This window comes from Notolepis coatsorum (assembly GCF_963971535.1).
Source record: "Notolepis coatsorum genome assembly, chromosome: 9".
In the NCBI taxonomy this organism is placed as follows: Eukaryota; Metazoa; Chordata; class Actinopteri; order Aulopiformes; family Paralepididae; genus Notolepis; species Notolepis coatsorum.
The window spans coordinates 13,332,174-13,356,114 of record NC_140173.1 but is presented as its reverse complement, the minus strand read 5'-3'; the positions used below and the strand labels follow the sequence as shown (position 1 = coordinate 13,356,114).

The window sequence follows — 23,941 nt, the reverse complement described above, 5'->3', positions numbered from 1 at the left end:
CCTGTGTGAATTCTCTGGTGTGATTTCAGATTATGTTGCCGAGTAAAGCTCTTTCCACACTGATCACAGGGATAGGGCTTCTCTCCTGTGTGAATTCTCTGGTGTCTTTTCAGACTAATCAGATGACTAAAGCTCTTTCCACAGTGGTCGCAAAAGTAGGGCTTCTCTCCTGTGTGAATTCTCTGGTGTGATTTCAGATTACTCAGAATACTAAAGCTCTTTCCACACTGGCCACAGGAGTAGGGCTTCTCTCCTGTGTGAATTCTCTGGTGTATTTTCAGATGCTGTTGCTGAGTAAAGCCCTGTCCACACTGGTCACAGGAGTAGGGCTTCTCTCCTGTGTGAATTATCTGGTGGGTTTTCAGATGCTGTTGCTGAGTAAAGCCCTGTCCACACTGGTCACAGGAGTAGGGCTTCTCTCCTGTATGAATTATCTGGTGTGTTTTCAGATTACTCTCACGACTAAAGCTCTTCCAACACTGGCCACAGAAGTAGGGCTTCTCTCCTGTGTGAATTCTCTGGTGTAGTTTCAGACTCTGTAGCCCAGTAAAGCCCTGTCCACACTGGTCACAGGAGTAGGGCTTCTCTCCTGTGTGAATTCTCTGGTGTATTTTCAGACTCTGTTGCCCAGTAAAGCTCTTTCCACACTGGCCACAGGAGTAGGGCTTCTCTCCTGTGTGAATTCTCTGGTGTCTTTTCAGACTCTGTTGCCAAGTAAAGCCCTGTCCACACTGGCCGCAGGAGTAGGGCTTCTCTCCTGTGTGAATGATCTGGTGTGATTGCAGATGAGACCGTCGAGTAAAGCCCTGTCCACACTGGCCGCAGGAGTAGGGCTTCTCTCCTGTGTGAATTCTCTGGTGTGTTTGCAGACTAATCAGATGACGAAAGCTCTTTTCACACTGGTCGCAAAAGTAGGACTTCCATCCTGTGTGAATTCTCTGGTGTGATTTCAGTTGACTCAGATGACAAAAGCTCTTCCCACACTGGCCACAGGAGTAGGGCTTCTCTCCCGTGTGAATTATCTGGTGTCTTTTCAGATTCTGTTGCTGAGTAAAGCCCTGTCCACACTGGCCACAGGAGTAGGGCTTCTCTCCTGTGTGAATTATCTGGTGTCTTTTCAGACTCATCAGATGACTAAAGCTCTTTCCACACTGGCCGCAGGAGTAGGGCTTTTCTCTTGTGTGAATGCGTTGGTGTCTATTGAGATTCCTCTTTGAACTGAAGCTTTTTCCACACTGGTCACAGCAGAGACCTTTTCTTCCATCCAAGCCTCTTGGTTTCTTCCCAGGCCTGACAGGACAGCTATCTGGATGGAGATAGTGATGGAGAAGAGTGTCAGAGGAAGAGTCATCTACAGTTATAGACTTAAACCACTTTGTTTCAAGCACCAGTTAGTCAACAGTTTCTGGAGCAGAAGTGGTTATCGTGGCTATGGTTAAGGTCAGTTTAATTTAGTGGATGAAACATTTGTCTACAAAATAACCACATAATCCATGACTACTTTTGAATAATCCTGAGTTTAAACTAAATACAAATGAAAGGCATTTTCTCTTTTTATTTGGAAGCAACGTTGAACAGAACGTGATGCTCATGTTTCTTACTACAGACCCAGACCCATGTACTGAATACCTCTTCACCTATGACTGTAATTCAACTGGCCTGTGATAGAAATAAAGCGCACCTCATGCAAATGTCCCGACTTTAAGCAAACGCTGAGCGTTGTCTGCACCGGCATCGTGTTTTTGTTGAATAAAATCAGTCAGTCAGTCATCTGTTTTCACTCGACCCAAGTCGTGGTTATTCGTTTATCCAATTTTACTTTATCAAGTGGATTATTGTTCATTAATCACCCTACACTGTAAAAAAAATTGCGTTAAGTGTAAATGCCATAGAAATACAGTAAATTACTTTTGATCAAAATATTAACCACCAGGACCAGTTTAACACTTTGATCGCCATGGTTAAATTCATAATTTACCATCCCTCGCCATCTCTATTTGTCTATGGAGAAGTTCCCCTTCTTTGCAGGGCTATAACTTTTTAAATTGTATTGCTAAATTGACATTATTATGGCCCATTCAATGTCCTATATCTATTGTTCAGGGTGTAGCAACGTTATACTTTTTCATTCACATATTCATACTAAAATACGGTCTAAACGTATAAGTATGCTTTTATCGTTTTCTGCAGCTTTCTCCAGAACTTGATTTATAGCCCTAAATGCATTATATTGATGATCAAATACAGTTTGGTAGGAATCTGTGCGAGATAAAAAAAATGTCAACTGGATGTGCTTCTAGGAGTTACTACGTATGATCTGATGTTGACCGGATGGGCGGGGGGTCGTTTATAATTCCGTGGGCAACGTTATATCATTCATCTAGTGTGGGTGATATGATCATCAGAGCAGTTAGTAAAGAACACGTTGGAAAATAACGCTGGATCTTACCGTATCTTCCTCGCGCCGTTGGGCGATGAGCATGGAGCAGAGATATTCCTATTATGGGATGTATAAATACCCGATCCATTTCCAGGAGTGTATAATAGTATATACGTCCAAATCATGTTGTTTGTCGAGTTATTTGCACCGATCGGTGTTCACTGTGTCAAGATGGAGTCCTGCTAATGATAGAGAGTGCCCGGACGAAATATGGGTGAGCACCACTTCATCCACATGACTTCCTGTTGGGCGATCTGCCGACCGGCCACCAGATGGCGCTCTTGAACCATTAGAGAGTTGAGTGGAGCTCAGCAGTATATCTCAGGTCCCCGGGGGAGAAATATGATTTCGATCACAGATGTTTGAAATATTGATATCAAAGACGTGTTACGGCGTCTTCGGCAGAATGAGCATGGCGGGGAATGACGAGTTTCTGCGTTTCCGGCGATTAAAGTGTTAACCTAGAATTGCTAATCAGGTGACCAAAACGTCCACTTTTCACACCTTGTCCGGGGCGTCCGGTGGAGTTTTCTAAATTCATGAAAATGTCCATCACACGCAAACAGAGGAAGCGGACAGATTTGATTCTGCTCACGAAGCCAAAGCGTAAGTGTACATTTACAGATGAACTGCAGAGGGAATTCCCAATGTACCGCCCCAGTCGGGACAAGAAGCGGTGTGCAACGCTTGACCATATGTTTCCGTGTCTAATAAAGGTGCCGGAGATCTCAAAGCTCACATGGACACAGAAAAACATGAAAACGCATGATAAGACATTTTAAAAGCTGTGCGAGGCGAGAGTTTGACGGCAAAGTTGACATTATGTATGCAGAGAGAAATTTTATTATTGAAAATGATTCATATGTTTTCATAACTGAATAAGCAAACTGGGACCCTGGAACTCTGAAGCTAGAAATCTGAATGAAAAGTTGCTGTTTAACTGCGGACAGGGACAATTCTCCACTTGCACAATGTGGAGGCGGCATATCCGGTTATGTCACTGTATGCCCTGGTATGTATGTGACAAATAATAAACCTCTTGAATCTTCAGCGTGTAGGCTTCTTCCGGTCCCATCACAATACATAGACTTTAGCAACTTTTCTCCCGTCAATTAAACAACTTTGTCACTTTTTTCTTTTTTAATTACTTTAAAAATGTTTGATCATTTTTAAAGTGTTTCTCAGCGGGGTCTTTTACATTTTTTGGGCTGTATTTCATGTACAAAAGTTTACTGTTAGTTAGCCACATTAGCATTTAGCTCCGCAATACAACCAACAGTTTACCAGATTAACAGAAAGCGTTCACAAGTTTCCAGAATATCAAACGTGGGTCTAACACAGGGGTGGGCAATTATTTTTCCCGGAGGGCCGAATGAGCAACTGAAAATATGTTGGAGGGCCGGGCCAAAATTCCAAACTCAATTATGCATAATATACATTTTATTTCTATATAAAAAGCAGTAAATGGCATTGTTTTGACCCCTGGTAAGAGTGTATGTTATTATTTGGCAATTAAAAGGTGAGGTTAGCTTTCAAAAATATCATTTATTCAAATAGAATTTATTTCCAAAATGATAAACAAAATGTGAAACATTAATAACAAAGGGCATGTATGAAAAAGTGCTATACAAATACATTTATTATTTTGAGTTTCATATACTATTGAAACAAGGATTTTCTTAGCTTTCTAAAGACATCACATCATCTTATAGCCAAAATAAACAAGACATGTCACTGAACTGTGTAAAGAAAAGTGTCCCAGTAGCCTTTTTTACTTTACATGCTTATATTAAACATTTAATGTTTTCAGAACTGTGCAAAGAAAAAAAATATCAAGTGTCCCATTTCACTTGTTATATTTCCACATTTTAGTGTTCTTCAGCTCTTTTTTTTTTTCATTCAGTGTGATAAATCCAGTCTCTGTTAAGCTTTAACAAGTACATCAAAGTCAGGTTGCATGTCTGAGGTGGAGATGCGAAGCACAGCTGCCAGATGTTCATCAGTGAGAGAGGATCTGTACCTGGACTTGGTAAACGTCATGACTGAGAATGTCTGTTCACATATAGGTGGATCCAAAGAGAACCAACATCTTCTGAGCATGTCTCCTCATGTTTGGAAAGTTCTCCTCCTTGAGAGCAGAGTAGAACTCTAGCAGTGATGCTGACTTAAAGAGCTCTTTCAGTAGTGAATCAGACTGCAGGTCAATGAGTTCAAGCTGAACATCAGTGGGTGCACTATCAACACTGCAGGTAAAGGGAGAGGAAACCAGCTAGATTTCATCCTCAACCTTTTTGAAATCTTGAAAAGGCCTTGAAAATTCATCATGCAGTGCTCCCAACATGGATGAGTACCTGTGCCGGTGATCAGCTGATGGTTTGACTTCTTTCAGGGTTTTCATGTGTTTGAGATGGTTGCTGCCTAGTTGCCTTGAAATGAATTGCAACTTTGTCATGAAGGCTTTCACATGGCTATGCATTTCATGAGCAAAAATGCCCTTGCCCTGCAGTTGTGTGTTCAGTAGGGATGGGTACCGTTCACATTTGAACCGATACGGTACCGGTACCTGTGAATCGATACCGGTACCCAACGGTACCTTTTTTCTGTACTTTAGTCTCTAAAAATGTAATCTACCTACCTCAGTTGTGAAAAAAGAAATCCAAACTTCAAATAACCACACTATCGACCGTTTTCGGCTTGCCCCGACTGCTTTGTTGTTGAATCAAGTCAAATCCTAGGTAAGCGTATATTGTGCGTGTGAACGTTGACACGAAAAGAAAAAAGTAAAAAAAAAAAAAGAAAAAAAAAAGATAAAATAATTTAAGTTTTTTTTATTATCATGTAATCTTTCGCGGGCCGGTCAGAATCATCCGTACATTGCCCAGGTCTGGTCTAACAGGTGCCACGTTGATACTAATTGAGTAGGGATGCACCAAATATTCGGCCACCGAAACATATCGGCCGAAAGTAGTTAAAAAAGGCCCTTTCGGCTTTCGGCAAAGAACAGGGTTACGTTCGTTACCTAACATGTTGTTGTGATGACGTAATCAAAATGCGGCTACAAGCACGGCGATACTCCCCAATATTCAGAAGTAAATTAACGTAGATGCTGTTATGCTTAACACCCAGTACTATTCACTTTACTTCATTTCTAAGATTAGATTGGATAATTTAGTCCGGAGTCCGGACTTTGAGAATGCCTGTGTTAGACCTACAGTATAATACTGCCAGCTGCTATAACAAAACCAAAAACTATCGGTATCGGCAGTGTATCGGCCGATATGGCGTGATCGGAGCATCCCTAACGCCTACTATTTATATGAATGATATTGTCTCCGATATTGTCAGGATCATCTCTATGCGGATGACACTATCGTCTATTGTGTTGTTGACTGTGTACAACTACTAGGGGTGTAACGGTACGCAAATACGTACTGTACCGCCTCAATGTGGTCCTCCGGTACAGTACGCGCTTTGCAACGGTACGGAACCTTTTTTTTGCAGAAATTAAATCCCCCCGGCCCTAATATAACATGCACAACTAACCGGATGTTGTTTGTTCATCCCACGCAGCCACGCTGAACAATAGCTGTAATTCAGCATAGCATATTAGCCTTAGTATGACGAGTGCAATACTAACCGACAAGCCAGAGCTAGAAGATGCTCCCACAACATTCAAGTCTCCCGTTTGGGATAATTTCAGATTCCCAGTTAACCACAGTAATGGACAAAGACAGGTGGATCGCACTAAAGCTACGTGCCGGCTATCCCCTTTGCATCACAGTCACGAAAGGGGCTACGTGCCGGCATTGTTCAACTTTATTGCGAACTTTATCACGCATTTGAAACGGCATCACCCGAATGTGAATATCACTAGTACAAGGAAGAAACAGACCCTAGTGCAAACCCAGCTCCGCGTGGCATTCAAGCAGCATCTCGCTATTAATTCAGACCGGGCCAAAGCAATAACAAACGCCATAGGTAGGCCTGCCACGATAACACATTTTGCTGGGCGATTAATTGCCCCCGAAAATATCACGATAAGCAATATTATTGCGACCGGTTAGAGAATTTTTTTTTGGAGAAATTTATTTTCTTTTAAAAATTCACGAATATAATGATAATAGCATAATAATGCAAGGACACCGTTTCAAAGTGCAATACACTTTTATTTAACATTGGAAGACATTTTAAATATCCTAAATTAAAAAAATGCTCAGTTTGATTGTTTATTATAAAACAAACTGAAACTGGAAACAAGCCCTCTGTCTGGCTTTTTGTGTCATCCTTTTAACATGTACATGTATTATTAATGTACCTTGCGCCGTGGTACCATGTACAAAATGTTAATAAAGTGTGAGGAAAAAACTGGAAACGTAATAAATAAAAAAGGCAGTGAAACAATAATCAAATAAACACCAAAATATATACTATCTCTATTGGAATGGAGACTTCAGCACAGGATAAATTAGGGATGGGCAAAAATAATCCAGATCGATTGATCACATGATTTACTCGAGTACTCGGAGGAAAACGCTGTACAAAATAAACGTATTTTCCGGTGTTTTAGACTTTTATTTTGAAGCCCACCGACCGGAGCGGAACTATGGTTCCTTCATCAGTGTTTGGCTAGCCTTACACGTTTCAGGCTGCCATTAAAAAACTATTGAATCTGAGAGTGCTGGTCCAGCTTCCTGCTTTCTTCAACGCAATCTGTGTACAACTAAACACAGCCTATTAGTTAGGCCTACTTCATGGATTACCAAGGATTGGTTGGATACATTTATGTTAATTACTCATTAATTAATATTATAATAATGTTTAGTAGATGAAGGAATTCAATTGCGATAGATAGACCTTTTTGTCATCAACATCATCACAAAGATGCACACACATTTTGGCAACAGCAGTATTGTTTTTCCACAGCCAATTTAAAGGGAATACGCAAGGTTAGTGAGCTCAAACATGGGATGGGCATGGTGTAGAAATAATGATGCGGTTATGTTTCGTACAGGTGCTTTTATTTTATTTTCTCTTTTCTTTTGCATTTTAGCATTGCAGCACTGTAGCTTTTCTTTAGTAGTCTTCGTTGCACCGTGGTTGCACCATGAAAACTTATTCCGCGTTACCAAGGGGTGTTCATTTCTGAAGCAAGGTCATGGTACTCCAGATAGTTTGCCGTCTGCTCCGACGTTCTTACTTGGTTACTTCCTGTATTAGTTACAGGTCTCGTGAGCAAACAGGAACTTGTGGCAACCTTTATACTATAGGAAGATGAGCTCTGCCTCCTTGTGGACACTAAAGGAAAATGCACAAGCTGCAACTGAGATATTAACACAGGGTTCTTAAATAGAAAGTTTAACATTATAAACCAATAAAGAAAATGTTGATCATCTAGACCGATGTAAATTAAAGCTTACTGATAGTAAAGATGATAGGCATCTTGACCCTTGGTGGTCATTTACACTCACACCAAATCCTGCTATGATGGATAAGCACAGTATAGAAAGAATAAATTAGTCATACAGGATTTTTTAGACTTCACATAACAGATCACTTAGCGTATGCGTAATAACAAATCAAATAGTACAATTTAAGTGTCTCTGTACTAATTACTCTCGAGGAGGAGTACCAATTTCTGGATCGGTCGCTCGAGGACTGAAGGTCTGGTAGAGTGATCTTTTCACTCCCCAGTCTGTATTTTTACTCTACGTACTAACTAGACCATCGCTCTCTTGAGTGGCTTCGACGACTCGACCTAGTTGCCACTGGCTTCTTGGAAGGTTGCTGTCCTTGAGGATGACTATGTCGTTCACCTTGAGGTTGCGCCGGGGTACATGCCACTTCTGACGTGTGGAAATGTTCAGGAGGTATTCCTTCTTCCAGCGGCTCCAGAATTGTTCGATTAGGTACTGGACTCTGCGCCATCTCCTGGTTGCGTACATGTCCTCTTTAACAAATCTCCCAGGGGGTGGAAGAGCGACTTTAGACTTCATCATGACGAGGTGGTTTGGTGTTAAGGGTTCTAGTGCCATGGGGTTGTTGATACCATCTACTGTCAGTGGTCGGCCATTTACAATAGCTGTAGCTTCATAGAAGTGTTCTAAGTGTGGCCAGCTGGGGGTATTGTGGGTGTGGCTCTGGCGTCAGTGTATATTTTAGCCTGACCGGATGGCGGCTGAAACAAACACTTCCTAGTTGGGTGCGGGCGGCGATAGCAGCAAACATTTCCCCACACCTGGTTCCCCTGTTACAGGACGAGAGAGAGTGTCGAGTAACAGTGTCCTGGTGAGTAACTTAACTATAGTATAAAGCGGAACTTGCTTGCATTATCATGTCGCTAGGTTGATGTGCACTGTTTAGGTATTTATACTGTGTATGGTCTTCCTTAGGGAACGACAGACAGTGAACGGTGAAGAGGCGAGACGTTGTGCTTACGCCTGGCGATACAAAGGTATCACTCACTTTTATGAGTTGCACACATGCATATTACACACACAGACTGTTTAGGATAAATAATAATACAGACGACCTGTCCTGATTTCCCTCAGACTGGGGAAATAGATGTACCGTTGTGGCCCGGGTGTGTGCTGTGTGTGTGCGGCGCCGGGTGTTTCACTCATTCGGTTAAACTGTAAGTCTAGCTCTCTCTCTCTCGTTCGTTTGTAGTACCGGTGTGTTATTAAATGTTTGTCTTATAGCGTGCAACAGCCAGTATTTAATATACTAAGGTTCTTGAACTACTGTCATGCTTCAATGTTCATATTTGAGATATATGAGATGTTAATATATTCATTGTGTAATTTCTGTGTCATGACAGGTGGTGGTCCTTGTCAAACAGGTGGTCACTGTTTTAGCTACTACAGGTTAGGGTGTAGTGTGGATTCAGTCTGTCTCTCTGTGCTTATTTATACATGGTGATAACTCTATTTTGTATGAAATTCAACTTACTCTCTTATACCATAGCATGCAATAAAGATAATTATATTAAATATAATTGCTTGTCTGTCTGTTATATGCCCTAAGCCTCCTGGTTACTTAAGGGATGCGTCATCAAGTCTGCCTGGACACAGAGCAATAGTGGCGTTCAGCACATTTTGCACGGTCCTGATTTGACGTTCCCAGACACCGCCTGCATGGCTGGCGGATGGAGCGTTGAAGACGAATTCACACTGTTTTTCTGCTTGAAAGATTTCCAGTAACTTGGCGTCACATTGTTTGAGTGCTTCTTTAAACTGGTTTCTAGCTCCCACAAAGTTAGTACCGTGGTCGCAATGAAGTTGGCGAACAGCTCCTCTGAGGCTGATGAAGCATCTCAAGGCGTTAATGAATGAGTCTGTTGATAAGTCGTCAAGCATCTCAATGTGGACAGCTCATGAAGCCAGGCAAGTTAGTATCAGGCCATACCTTTTGTACTCCTTCCGTGCCACCTTTTGTACTCATTCCGTGCCTTTTTAATCAGGAAAGGGCCGAAGCAGTCCATGCCACTGTATGAGAAAGGCGGTGAGTCTTCCACACGCTCTTTAGGGAGTTCAGCCATTTGCTGTTCTTCAGTAGGTCGTCAAGAGTTTTCCTGCATCGCACACAATTGTGAATCAGCTTGGCCACTAATTTGCTCCCACCAATGACCCAGAATCCATTGGCTCTCAGTTCCATTTGAGTTTGACTTCGGCCTTGGTGACAAACTTTAGCGTGGTGGTGAGCCGTAATTAGCTTGGTGATAGGGCTGTCCTTTGGCAAAATGATGGGATGTTTCATTTCTTGACTGAGGGATGAGTGTCTCAATCTTCCACCCACACAAAGAAGTTCTCTATGCAGAATTGGATCAAGGGAATGAAGAGCGCTTGAACTTGGAAGATCATCTTCTTTCTGGCGTATCTTAATTTCTTGAGAAGGCTTGCTGCTGGACGAGCTTGATCACTATTTCAGCAGTTCTCTCTCGTTCTTCGACGGTTACCAGCCTCTTGCGACTACTTTCAGGATCTTTGACCATGAAGAGATCTGACTTAGGCGAATAAGAATGTCTGTGCAGTTGTTGACTTTGGTTGTGAAAGCTTGGACGGCCTTAACTTCAGGATCGCCGACAAATAGCTCTGCGGAGGGGTTCAGTTTGGGATGCACTTCTTGCTCCCAGAGAAATGTAGGACCTGACATCCAGCTTTGTTGAAGGAATGTGAGATGCTTGAAGGCCTCTGGAGGCATGATCTGCAGGGTTCTCCGCAGTATCGACATAATGCCATTTACCTGTATCAGTGTTTTCTCTTATCAGTTGGACTCTGTTCGCGATGAACACATGGAACCTTCTTGCCTCATTGTTGATGTAGCCCAGAACTACTTGTGAATCTGTCCAGAAGTACTCTTCATCGATCTTCATCTGCAGTTCTCTTTTCAGCAACACACTCAGTCTGGTTGCGACCACTGCTGCTGAGAGCTCGAGTCGTTGGATGCTTGAGACCTTTGTGGGTGCGACTCTTGCTTTGGCCATCACAAGACTGGAGTGCACTGTGTCTGTCATTTTTGTACCTAAGGTAGGAACAAGCGCCATACCCCATGCTGCTGGCATCAGCGCAGTGATGCAGTTCTGTTCCGATGATGTTGCCGAAGTCATGTGGGTGGTAGCATCTAGGGATCGTAAATTCCTTTAATTTATATAGCCCGATCTTCCACTCCTCCCACCGTGGCTTTAAGTCATCTGGCAGTGGATCATCCCATCTTATACCTCTGCGGCATAGTTCCTGGAGTATGCGTTTTCAGCTTAGGGTGAATGGGGCAACAAACCCCAAAAGGCTGAGGCTGCTGGGTAGTCTTCTGTGTTGGTGTGCCATGTACCTTAGGCCGAAGTTGGCACATCCAGGAGACGAAGCAGCTCCAAAGAGGTGAACTGCCATCCTGTATTCCTGTGGTTCCGTTTCCAAATCGCCTTCCTTCCACCACAGGAACTTGAGGTATTTTCGAGAGTCAGGGGTGACGAAGAACTGGTGGAACATTCTTTCCACGTCGCAGATTATGGCCACGTCTTCCTTTCTGAAGCGACATAGAACTCTTATTAGGGAGTTAATTAAGTCGGGACCAGTCAGTAGGCAGTCATTTAGGGAAACTGCACAGAATTTAGCTGAGCAGTCAAACACGACCCTTAGCTTGCCAGGCTTTTTAGGGTGGTAAATGCTGTGATGAGGAAGGTACCAAGCAGTCTGTCCATATGAAGTGGTATGGTCTAGTTCTGCGTCACCTTTCTCGATGATGTCTTTCATGAAAGTCTTATAGCGTTCGTGATACTCTTCATACCCCCACCACCTCATAATAGACAGTCTCCTCCCCATCATATATACTCTGTCAGGATCTAGGGGTAACAGTACTGTATATTTGAATACCGTTTATGTCACAAATGTATCAGTACTACATACCTATATGTCCCTATGCCATAAATGTCATGTATGTTGTGTATGTCATAAATGTCTATATGAATTGAAAATGGGGGACCCTGATGGAAACAAGACAAACGTCTTTCTCAGGTCTGCATCCCCTTAACAATTGTATGTATTGAGCCGTACTGTATTGTACCCATTCTGCAATCTGTTAAATAAAGTTTTCATTCATTCATCTGTCTTTAGCTTCTTCTTTAGAGACTGAAGGCGGACTGTAGCTAGTCTCTTGTTGTTTGGTAGGGATGGTGGGCTGCTACCCTTGAAAGGTAGAGGCATCTCGTAGTGTCCATCTTCTTTCTGTCTGATGTGATCACTGAGGAATTGTATGAAGCGAACATCTTCTTGAGACACGTACTTGTCCTCGTAGTTCTTTTCAGAGAAGTCCAACTCAAGGGCTTTCAGGACATCCGTTGTAGACGGGGCTGGTATTTATTTTACTGCGACTCCATGTACGAAGCTCTGGCTCCCTTGTCTGTCCAGATGAGGGTTAGATGAGCCTATTATGCTCCAGCCAAGCTCTGTTCGCTGTGCAAAAGGTTCGTTTTCACAGCCTGTGATGACTTCGAGTGGAGCTAGCTCTGAGGGACAATCACATCCTATTAACATACCCACTTCACAGTCTAGAAGTGATGGTAACTTGTTTACGAGATGCTTGAGGTGAGGCCACTGTAACGCTGTTTTGCCAGTAGGAATGTAGGATTTGTCCACTGGGATGATTCAGCTACGAGTGTAGGCTTGTGGCACTCTGATGTTGTTTGCAGAATGGAGTCCTCGGATTTGTAGGCCGCTGACACTCTTGCTGGTTATAACTGTATTTACAGCAGTCATTGTGCTGAGTCTCAGCTTCACGGGTTGACTTTCCACACTTAACTCCTCAAGCAGGTCTTCTAAGATAAACGTTGAATCACTCTGTGTGTCAAGTAGTGCGTAAGTGAGCACCGTTATCTGTGGCTCTTGAACTGAAGACACGTACTGGGACAATGCTTGAGGTGGCAGAAGCACATCGGGTTGTAGTGTGAGACACGACTCTGTGGACATCTTGGCTCCGGTAGTTTGTAGTAGATGTGCCACTCTGGGTTGTCCCTGGCGCTTGTGACCTCTCTTCGTGCAGACACGTTGGATGACGACGGTTGCAGGTGTTGCAGGTATGTCGCCGTTTACAGTCCTTGCTGGAGTGTCCCTTCCTCAGGCATCCAAAGCAGAGGTGATTTTGGTAGATGTACGTTCCCTTATCTTCTATAGACCTTGATGCGAAGTTAGTGCACATAGCAATGCCATGATTCTCATTCTTGCAGATGGGGCAGGGTGGTCTTGCTTTGTAGGGTGAGTACTGTGTCTCTACGATGTTGTTCTTCATGCGAGTGCTTGTATTTAACGCTCTGGCTCTATTGGGAAACCTCTCGTCTGAGGTTCTGGAGTTCAACAGTAGTGGGGAGGCGATGGGGTTACAGGCTATTCGGGCCTCTTTGTTCAGAAATCTTGAGAAGATTCAGATTACTTTATTAAGCCATTTGTGTAAAAACACATTAATTGTTGCAGCAATACAGTGTATGCATTTTTTCCTTTCTTTTTTCACAGTAAAAGACAAACACCAACACAGACACAGGACAAAAAACAGTGCAGTGGAGGATTAATCAATAAAAAAAAAAATATATATATATATATATATATATATATATATATATATATATATATATATATATATATATATAAAGTGAAGAGTGCAGAGTTCCAGTAAGGACTAGTGCAGTGCAGTCAGTGTCATTGTGCCAGTGTCACTTGGGCGCAGAGGGGGGGGGGGGGACCTGAGGCATTGATCAGCCTGGCGGCTGAGGGGAAGAAGCTCAGTCTGTGACGAGCTTTCACAGCCTTTGGGATCCTCAGCCTTCTCCCAGAGGGGAGCAGGGTGAAGAGGCTGTGACCGGGGTGGGAGGGGTCGGCCATGATCTTCCTCGCCCTCTTCAGCGCCCTGGAGTCGTGCAGGGACCTGAGGGAGGGCAGGGGAGAGCCGATCACCCTCTTGCGGAGCAAATCACCCGCTGCAGCTTGGCGAGATCTTTTGCCGCTGCAGCGGGGAACTAGGAGATGATGGAGTGGGTGAGGATGGACTCAAGGATCGCCATGTAGAATTGGGCCATCATGGTCCTCTGCAGTTTATATTTGTTCAACTGCCGGAGGAAGAACATCCTCACCTGGGCCTTCTTGAGCAGGCCCGTGATGTTGAGCTCCCACTTCAAATCCCGGGAGATGGTCATGCCAAGGAATCGGCATGACTCCACGGAGGCCACCTGAGTGCCTGTATGATGGGAGGGGGCAGGGCTGCTTTCCTCCTGAAGTCCACTACTATCTCCACTGTCTTTTGAGCATTGAGCTCCAGGTTGTTGCAGCTGCACCAGCTCTGCAGCCTCTCGATCTCCCTCCTATAGGCCGACTTGTCCCCCCTGGAGATGAGACCCACCAGGGTGGTGTCATCAGCGAATTTCAGGAGTTTGACCGAGGGGTGGAGAGAGGCACAGCTGTTGGTGTACAGGGAGAACAGTAGTGGGGACAGGACGCAGCCCTGCGGGGAACCGGTGCTGGTGGACCTAGAGCTGGAAATGCTCTTCCCCAGCCTCACCCGCTGAGACCTGTTGGACAGGAAGTGTGCACGACTTGGATAGCTTCCAGACTTGTCTAGCTCTTCTACGACGATCCTGCTCCATCTTCGCACAATCCACTCAGGTAGTTTCTTGAGCAGCTTGTGGTTCTCTTCACAGTCATTCAAGATGGCCAGCCCTCGGACATGTGGAATCGCCTCTGTGCATCCCTGTAGGAAGTCTGCAAACTCTCGGAGTGCCAGAGGATCGTTTGTGTTTATCTTGATCCATCTCATGAGCTTGTCTCTGAATGCCCTTTGTATAATGAAGGGGTTCCCATACCTTTCTTCCAACACTCTCCAGGCACCTTTATATGCTTCTTCGGAGTCTCTGTAAAAGAATCCTTCCACAGACTTACGAGTAAGGTACATTTTCATATAAAACATTTGATCACTTGTTGGGAGAGGCTTTCGGTGTATCAGGGCCATGAAGGTCATTTTCCAATCAACAAATTTCATGGGGTCACCGTTGAATATTGTTGGTTCTGGTGTAGGTAGGCGATTCATGCTTAATGCACTTGTGATTTTCGGCTAGACTGAAGGCCTCTTGGTTTGCAGTCGCTCCTGGAAATGCTTGACGTTGGAATGATGTAGGATGTAGCGAAGCACTATATTCAGGATTTTGGTGAGCAGTATTTATTTCATGGTCAGTGTCTTCTTCTTCTTCGTTGTCTAGATCACTTCCAGAACTGTATGCCCTCACTCGGGCTGCTGCTACCTGGACTTCCTGCTCTGCTTGTAGCTGCTGTAGCTTCATCCTCTCCGACTCCAGCCTACGTCGACTCTCCACCTTCATCTTCTCCATTTCCACTAGCATGGCTGCCTCTTCCCCCTCTAGTTGGAGGATACTGGTTTGCTGAGCCTGGATCACTTGGATGGCCTTCACCTCTTCCACTTTAGCTGCGAGTTCAGCTTCCCTCCGCCTGCTTGACACCTTGGATCGTTGAGTCAATTGTTTCAGTATTTGTGTGTCCATATACAGACCTGCACTCCTCTTTGTTCAGAGCTATTCTCACCCTATCTTTCTCAAGTCTTTCATCACACTACTTACTAGGTCACGACTTGTTTGAATGTCTTGTTTTAGTTTATCAAGTTCTTCTGTCGGACAGAAGGTTCTCAGTTTCCCTCTGGCTTCCTATGCTATCTTCTTCCAGGTGTGATAAGCTTTGTTAAAAGCTTTCTAATTGTTTCTTATCTTCCACCTCACAATTCTCCTTTCCTTTCTCTGTTAGAGTTCTTTTGCGAGCACCTGTCCTGTTCTGTTCCATCTCTAAGAGGTTGCCAGCATCGTCTGCTTGGACCGACATTGTGTTTGATCACACAAATCTAAAATGTCAATAAATAGCTGGCATCAAGAGTTCCACTTGCTGGGATGGATACCAGACAGCATAGGGTTAATTAAATATACAGGAGTTGCCACACATCCGTGGAATTGCTGGGGTGGATACCAGACAGCATAGGGTTAATTAAATATACAGGAGTTGCCACACATCCGTGGAATTGCTGGGGTGGATACCAGACAGCATAGGGTTAATAAATATACAGGAGTTGCCACACATCCGTGGAATTGCTGGGGTGGATACCAGACAGCATAGGGTTAATCAATCCGTAGGTTTATTCTTCCTTCTCATCATACATGTATCCTCTTTAAAGTAAGGTCTTCATCATACATTTATCCTCTTCAGAACATGTATCCTCTTCAGAGTAAGGACTTCATCATACATTTATCCACTTCAGAGTAAGGTCTTCATAATACATTCATAACATCTATCCTCTTCAGAGTATGGTTTTACTCACATTTGATCCTCTTCAGAGTAAGGTTTTACTCACTGATGGGGGTAAGTTTTCACTGTAACTGCCCCCCGGCATGGTGTAGAAATAATGATGCGGTTATGTTTCGTACAGGTGCTTTTATTTTATTTTATCTTTTCTTTTGCATTTTAGCATTGCAGCACTGTAGTTTTCTTTAGTAGTCTTCGTTGCACCGTGGTTGCACCGTGGTTGCACCATGAAAACAGTGCAGAATGTGATTTATAGCCCTAAATGCATTATATTGATGATCAAATACAGTTTGATAGCGATCGGTGCCAGATAGAAAATGTCAAATGGACGTGCTTCTAGAAGTTACTACTTATCACCTGATGTTGACCGGATGGGGGGGGGGGGTCGTTTATAATTCCGTGGCCAACGTTAGATGATTCATGTAGTGTGGGTGATATGATCATTAGAGCAGTTTGTATCGAACACGGTAAAAATAAACGCTGAAACTTACCCCAGTCTCCTCGGGCCGTTGGGCGATGAGCGTGGAGCAAAAAGATTCCTATTATGGGATGTTGAAATATGCGATCCATCTCCAGGTTGTATAATAGTATATACGTCCAAATCATGTTGTTTATCGAGTTATTGGTAACGGATCGCTATCCATTGTGTCGAGCTCGAGTCCCGGGAGCTATAGCGAGTGGTCGGACCGAATTTGGATGAGCACCAGTTTCCGTTTCCGGTTTGGCCGATCCGCCGATCCGCCACCAGATGGCGCTCTTGAACCGTTGGAGAGTTGAGAGGGGATCAACAGTAGATCTCAAGTCTCCGCGGGAGAAATATGATTGCCATCACAGATTTTAGAAATATTGATCTCAATGACGTGTTACGGCGTCATTGGCAGATTAAGCATGGCGGGGAATGACGAGTTACGGCGTCCTTGGCGATTAAAGGGTTAAATAGAAAGTTTAACATTATAAACCAATAAAGACAATGTTGATCATCTAGACCGATGTAAATTAAAGCTTACTGATAGTAAAGATGATAGGCATCTTGACCCTTGGTGGTCATTTACAGGCATTTTAATGGGTTTTAATCTTCAAATATTCTATAAAAGAAAAATTGGTTAATGGTTTAACTGATCGTTTAACAAGAAAACAAAAAGAATAGTGTGCAGCACACTGATAATTTAGCTACTGTGATCCTCACCTTCACTCAACTAATTATCATAATTGCTACAAATTATCATAATTGTTTTCCATTTAGTCATCAAATAATATGCGACTGTGACCTCAAATCCCCAAAATAATGTCACAACTGGAACCCCCAACCCCATAAAACCCTATGAAGTGGTATTGCAAGATGGCTTAGTTATGTCAATTATTTTCCACATTTTTGGGATGCATGGAAAAGACCAGGGAGAGGGTTCCGTTTGATGATCTCCTAAAGACAAACAAATCACTCTAAAATCAATCTTAGCATAACATTTGCACAGAATGACAGAAAGTATAACCGCAAAGAACAATGATATACAGCAATGATTATTCACAAATGTGCAAGGATCTAACATGTAGCTTCGCCTTACTCACCATGGCTCTTTGCATGTTTGGGTTGGGTGGTCTGCCTTAACCATTAGCATATTTTTATTTATAAGGCTATTCTTGGTTTGCTTCCATCATACCTATGGATCTACATTCTTTAAAAATTTATGGGAAGTTATTGTCTTTACTCCTAGGACTTATGCCTTCTATCTGTCCCTAAAGCCTGTACTGAATTGGGAAAAAGGGAGTTTAAGTATGTTGCTCCCTCTACTTGGAAACAGTTGCACAATTATCAGAATCTTTGGTAGGTGGTCTCATTGGATGCATTTAAAGTTATTCTTAATGACTTTGAGGCAGAGACATCTGGCTGCAGATGTTTTGACTGATTTATATTGCCCCTGTATGAACCCTGATGTCGATGACTTGTGATGAATATTTTTATATTTTTTTATATCTGGTTTTAGAGCCAAACACAGTACTACATCAGGGATTATCTATCTTCTAGGCATCAGTGTATGAAGTTGGGTCAAGCCCAATCTGAATTTCTGTCCATAACTAAAGGTATGCCGCAAGGTTCCGTTTTGGGTACTGTCCTTTTTACGATCTACATCAATCATATTGTTTCTTCTTTGTACGGATGTAATTTCCATTTGTATTCTGATGATACAATTGCGTACTGTTGATTCTGTTCAGTTGGCCATTGAGAAATTGCAGCTTTCTTTTGATGCTCTTCAGGAGGCCCTTGTTAATCTTGAATTAGTTCTTAACTCAATGGACGCCAACCACGCTTATATACGCGTTTGGCGGACAACCGCTAAACGCCAACCACGTATATATAAGTTATTTATCGTTTTTCCTTTTTTTCCAGCTATTTCTATTCATTATTCATCTGGGGACCTTGGCGTTACCATAGGGAATGAGTCTGAGATCGCCAAAGTGCAATACCGGCCACATCCAGCTAGACGGCGGTATCAAGCACCCTATGAAACCTTGTTACTTGGCCGTGTGTGCGTCGATGAAATGTCTCCGGTCGGCTTTTTTTAGCGGTTATAACAGTCGGATTGAGAAGAATCAAATGCTCCCGATGCATGATGTGTGGTGGATTATGTTGGCGACACGATGGACATCAATACTTGGAATCACAATCAGATAATTGGAATATTCTTTTTGAGGTACATCCTAGTCAAGGTAAGGGCTATATGATATCAATCTTGCGTTGATCAAACCATGCCTTCCCCTCGAACTGAACGTGTGTGTGTGTTTAATGTTACTCGACAATATATGCCGTTGGTGATGATCAAAGCATCAAAAAATGCATGCATTCATGATGAAACATAATACCTATGATATAGATTTGATTTGAGAATAATAGCTGGTCCAGGCAAGAAACGGCAACAGTTATAGTATAATACACGCATAAGGCTATTCCTCAGCATTACCCCAGTCTGATCTAAAAACATACTTATATGCACCACGGTATAATGCACGAATGTATGCATGGACAAATTATTGACTGGAAGAAAGTCAGTCACTGTCAAATGACCATAGTATTGTATCCATAGCTATAATATAGAATATAGTTATAGCTCTACAAACAAGGTGATGGACTAATATCTTTTAAAGCGTGGCAGTTCTTAGACGGGGCCCGAAAACAGCAGTCAATGAGTGAATGCTAGTAACACAATATTAATGTTGTTTTCAAGAGCCAGAAATATTGACTTTGATAATGTGCAGGTATCTACTGTCAGTGGCTCTTTTTTTTGTATTTTATTTTTTTATTATTTTTTAAACAAACACATAAACAAACATGACAACACACGATAAGATACACAAGCATTAGTTGACAGTGCACATCCAATGAAATCACATTTTAGTTAATTGTCTTATATAGGATATACCCTTAATACCTGTTATCTAAAAACCTACACACATATGCTCCAGCTCGTACCCCCCCCTCCCGGACCCCCCATTGGATAATCCATCCATTTTCCCTCGCTCCTAACCAGACATTACCATTATATGCTAGCTTTTATTTTCTCCACCACTTCTAACCACAATGTCATTTTGGATTCATTGAGACCCAAAATTCTTGCTGTAGATATTTCTTGATAGATCACATCGAGATATGTAATAATCCAGACCTTTCGGCACATTTTTTCAGGTTGGAACCATCGTGATGCTATCAGCTTTTTAGCCACTGTGATACCCGATAAAACCAATCTCTTTAGCTGTGGATGTACTGCACACTCAAAAACATCATTCAGCAGTAATACAGAGGGGTGTACAGGTATATTCCAAGTTAAGAGATTTGATAGTTGCTGGGTCACCTCTTTTAACTGGTGGGCAGTCCCAGTACATGTGCATAAATGTCCCCTCGTCCCCATTTGTACATAAAGAGCATTTGGAGTCTTGTATAAGACCCATTTTTTTCAGTCTTATAGGAGTCAAGTATGTCCTGTGAATATAGTTAAGATTGATTTGTTGATGGTCCGGGTTCCTTGATGTGAGTCGAACATTTGCCCAGGCTTCTTGCCAATCAAAATCACTTTCCAGGTCTGGTATATCCCTCCTCCAGACAGAGTCTAGGTGGAGGGTTTCATATGAGGTCGTTAGTAATTGATGATAAAAATCTGAAACAAAACCTCTTGATAGAGCTGCCGCGGTATTGATGTTTTCCTTACCGCACAAATTTGCGAAATATTTCCTACCGCCGCGGTTATTACCGCACGCACACAAAAAATTAAAAAAAAAAAAGTTTGAATGCATTTTTTTTTAGTAGTTTACTCTTTATAGCATATAGCCTGCCTCTAGTCTAAATGTCTATCTTTAGAGGATGACTTTGCAGCATGAATATTGTTTGGGATTCGGCAAGCACGCATTCGTTATTGAAAGTGGAACACGGATTCGAAGTTTCCCCTCTGGTCGTGCGCCGTTCACTCGGTGTCGCGGGCAGGGGTGGTTACCCCCCCGACCCTTTCTTATTATTATTATTATAAAGTTACTACTTTATAATAAAGGCATTCGTTTTGTGGCATTAACGTTATATAGTTACACGTTCAATAACATCAGCGTATTTACCGGACCATAGCAAGGCAAGCAATAGCCTACTCAATTCATATCTCAGTTCCTTTCTTTGCTCAGAGTGTGCCGAGTTGTCCCATTCTGCGGTCTGTTAATAAAGTTTTCAATCAGACAAGTGTATAGAACGAAGGGCTTTTATTATAACATTCGTTGCAGACAGTAAAATCATTATGTCTCGTTTAGTACTCCTGAGGAGCGATGGTAGTCCACTCCGGCGGGGAGCTAAAGCTAACGTTATTAGCCGTGTTGTGATGAGCTCTGATCAATTGGTGACATTCAGGACGTAAAAAACGAATACGCTGTTTGTTAAAAACATCCCCTAATGAGTGTATGCCTTGCTTTTCCCATATAGGGAATCTTATAGGTCGTTTTTCAATCAAGAGTGCATTGTTATTGAATAAGGGAGTATGATTGTGCCATTTATGTGGGTTAGGATATTTTTTTTGTGTTTCACGCCATATCCGGATCGCATGAGTAATTATGTGGCCAAATTTCCGTTCACAATGCTTGATTGGTAGTTTAGTGTATGCTATGTCCTTCAGTCTATGTGGGGCTACTATGTTTTCTTCTAATTTTCTCCAGGATACTAATGCTTGGGGATCAAACCATGTTGTCAATGGTCTTAATGTATACGCCTTAAAATAGTGGAAAAAATCTGGAAATGCCATGCCACCGTCTGCTTTATTTCTCTGTGCGGTGGATCTTTTTATACGTGGTGGTTTGTTATTCCAAATAAATTTGTATGTGGAGGAGTGTAATCTTTTCCAGTAACCCTCTGGAGGGGGTAACGGTAGCATTGAACTGAAGAAGTTGATTCTAGGTAGTACGTCCATCTTAACTATTGATATCCGTGCCTGTACTGAGTTTTTAAGTTTTGCCCACCTATCAAGGTCGTCTTTGATTTTGTTTTGGATTTTTGTGTAATTGTGCTTCACCGTTTGTCTTATGGTGGGGAATATTTCCACTCCCAAGCATCTAAAATGTTTTACCATAGGTATCTCTCCTGGGAGGGTTATATCTTTTTTTGCAGGGGTGTTAAGTGGAAGGAAAGCCGACTTCGGCCAATTTATCTTGAATCCCGATAAATCACCAAAGTTCTCAATCAACTTGAGCAGATGAGGCAGTGTGGTGTTGGGGTTTTGCATGAACAGTATTACGTCGTCCGCATATAAACTAATTTTATGTTGTGTGCCCTTGATTACGATTGGTTGTATGGATTGGGATTGTCTTATATATTGTGCTAAAGGTTCTAATGATAGATCGAATAGTCCGGGACTAAGAGGGCAACCCTGTCTAGCTGAGCGTGATACCGGAAATATTCCGGAGGTGATTATACCTGTAGTAATCATGGCCAATGGGTCTTTGTATACTACTTTAATCATATCAATGAAACCTTTACCTAACCCCATCTTCTCTAATACTGCCCATAGATACGACCATTCCAGCCTGTCAAAAGCTTTCATTGCATCCAGGGACAGCATCGCCTTAGGTATGGTGTCGTCCTTGTCGGCATCTAGTACGTGCAGTATTCGTCTTATGTTATCAGTGATCAGGCGGCCTCTTATGAAGCCAGTTTGGTCCGGATGAACTAAAGACGTCATATGCTTTTGTAATCTGATGGCTAATACCTTAGAGTACAGTTTGATATCGGTTCCGAGGAGGCTTAAGGGTCTGTAACTACCGCACTCGGTGGGGTCTTTGTCTTTTTTGAGAAGGACTGTTATGAGTGCAATATTGTCGTTTTTATGGAAGTTCCCCTCCTTGACTGAGTATAAGATCATATTTAGTAATAAGGGTCCAATTATGTCCCAACAAGAAAGGTACATTTCTGGTGGGATACCGTCTCTTCCAGGAGCCTTACCACTTTGCATTTCGGATATGGCCTTCTTGAGTTCCTCTAGTGTGATCGGTGTTTCTAACTGTTTAGCGTCATCCTCTGAAAGTTTAGGGAGAATAATTTGATTAAGATATGTGTCCATTTTGTTTTGATCGAAGGTCGTTTCTGATTTATATAAGTCGGAGTAGAATTCTTTGAATGTATCGTTCATTTTTTCAGGGTCTGTTTCAAGTACTTGTTGTGCTATAATGGTAGTTATATCTGCAAATTTTGCATTAATTCTTAATCGCATGGCTAATAGGTGACTAGGTTTAGAACCTTGGGAGTACTGCTGTTGTCTTGTGCTACGTATTTGTATTTCCGATTGTTGTCTGTATATGGCATTGATCTCTTTTTTTAGTACCTTAACTTGATTTTCTAGTCGAGTTGAGTTGTTGTATTTTAAAGAATTAAATAACGTTGAGTAAAGCGTTTCCAGTTCAGCCAGTTTTGTGCATCGATTCTTGCGCATTTTGGAGGAAAAGCTATCAGTGAAATCCTTGATCATTCCCTTTACCGACATCCATATTATTCTGGGGTCTTGCACCGAGTTTGCATTCTCCCGTAGGAATACTATAAGAGCTTCTTTGAGTTGTGTAATGAATTCCTTGTTATTAAGCAGCATCGAGTTAAATCGCCATCTTGGGGCTCGGGAAGATAGTATACCAAATGGTCCTTTTAGGAGTAAATAACTGATAGTGCATTGGGTATCATTTCCACTTCATAGTTATCAAATAGTCTCGGGGATGCAAAGACATAATCTATTCTGGATAATGTGTTATGTCTCGCAGATCGACAAGAGTACTTTCGGGTTGTGGGATTAAGTGATCGCCATAAGTCATTTACACCTGTAATCTTCTACCAATCCTTTAATGCATTAGATGAATTCTTTTGTTCGCTGGAAAAGGCGAGGTAAGATTTGTCCATCCTTGGATTTCAAATGGCATTAAAATCCGCACCTATTATAAATGAGTAATCGGGAAGGTCTAACATTGCATTGGTTAGTGTAGTGAAGAAACCCTCTTCGTACAAATTTGGGGCATATACCGCTGCCAACGCTATTTTCCTGTTCTTGTGTACAATCATAGCTATAGTTATACGACCATCTGCATCAGACCATACTCCCTTTAATTCAATATTCAACTTACGTCTAACGACTATGGCTACACCTCGAGTTCTCGTACCAAA

General features: G+C 42.5%; 1 protein-coding gene across 1 annotated transcript in view; it reads right to left on the bottom strand.

Moving 5' to 3' along the window:
• Window positions 1-361: 361 nt before the first annotated feature.
• LOC311234143 (uncharacterized protein) overlaps window positions 362-23,941 on the bottom strand; it is a gene marked incomplete at its 3' end in the record, with an annotated part of 38,814 nt that continues 15,234 nt past the window's right edge. Inside the window, exons 4-5 of the mRNA XM_084321259.1 lie at window positions 565-1,306; window positions 362-395 (exon numbers count right to left, since the gene is read on the bottom strand). Of these exons, the coding sequence (XP_084177385.1) occupies window positions 362-395; window positions 565-1,306 (776 nt within the window). The remainder of the gene's footprint in view (window positions 396-564; window positions 1,307-23,941) is intronic.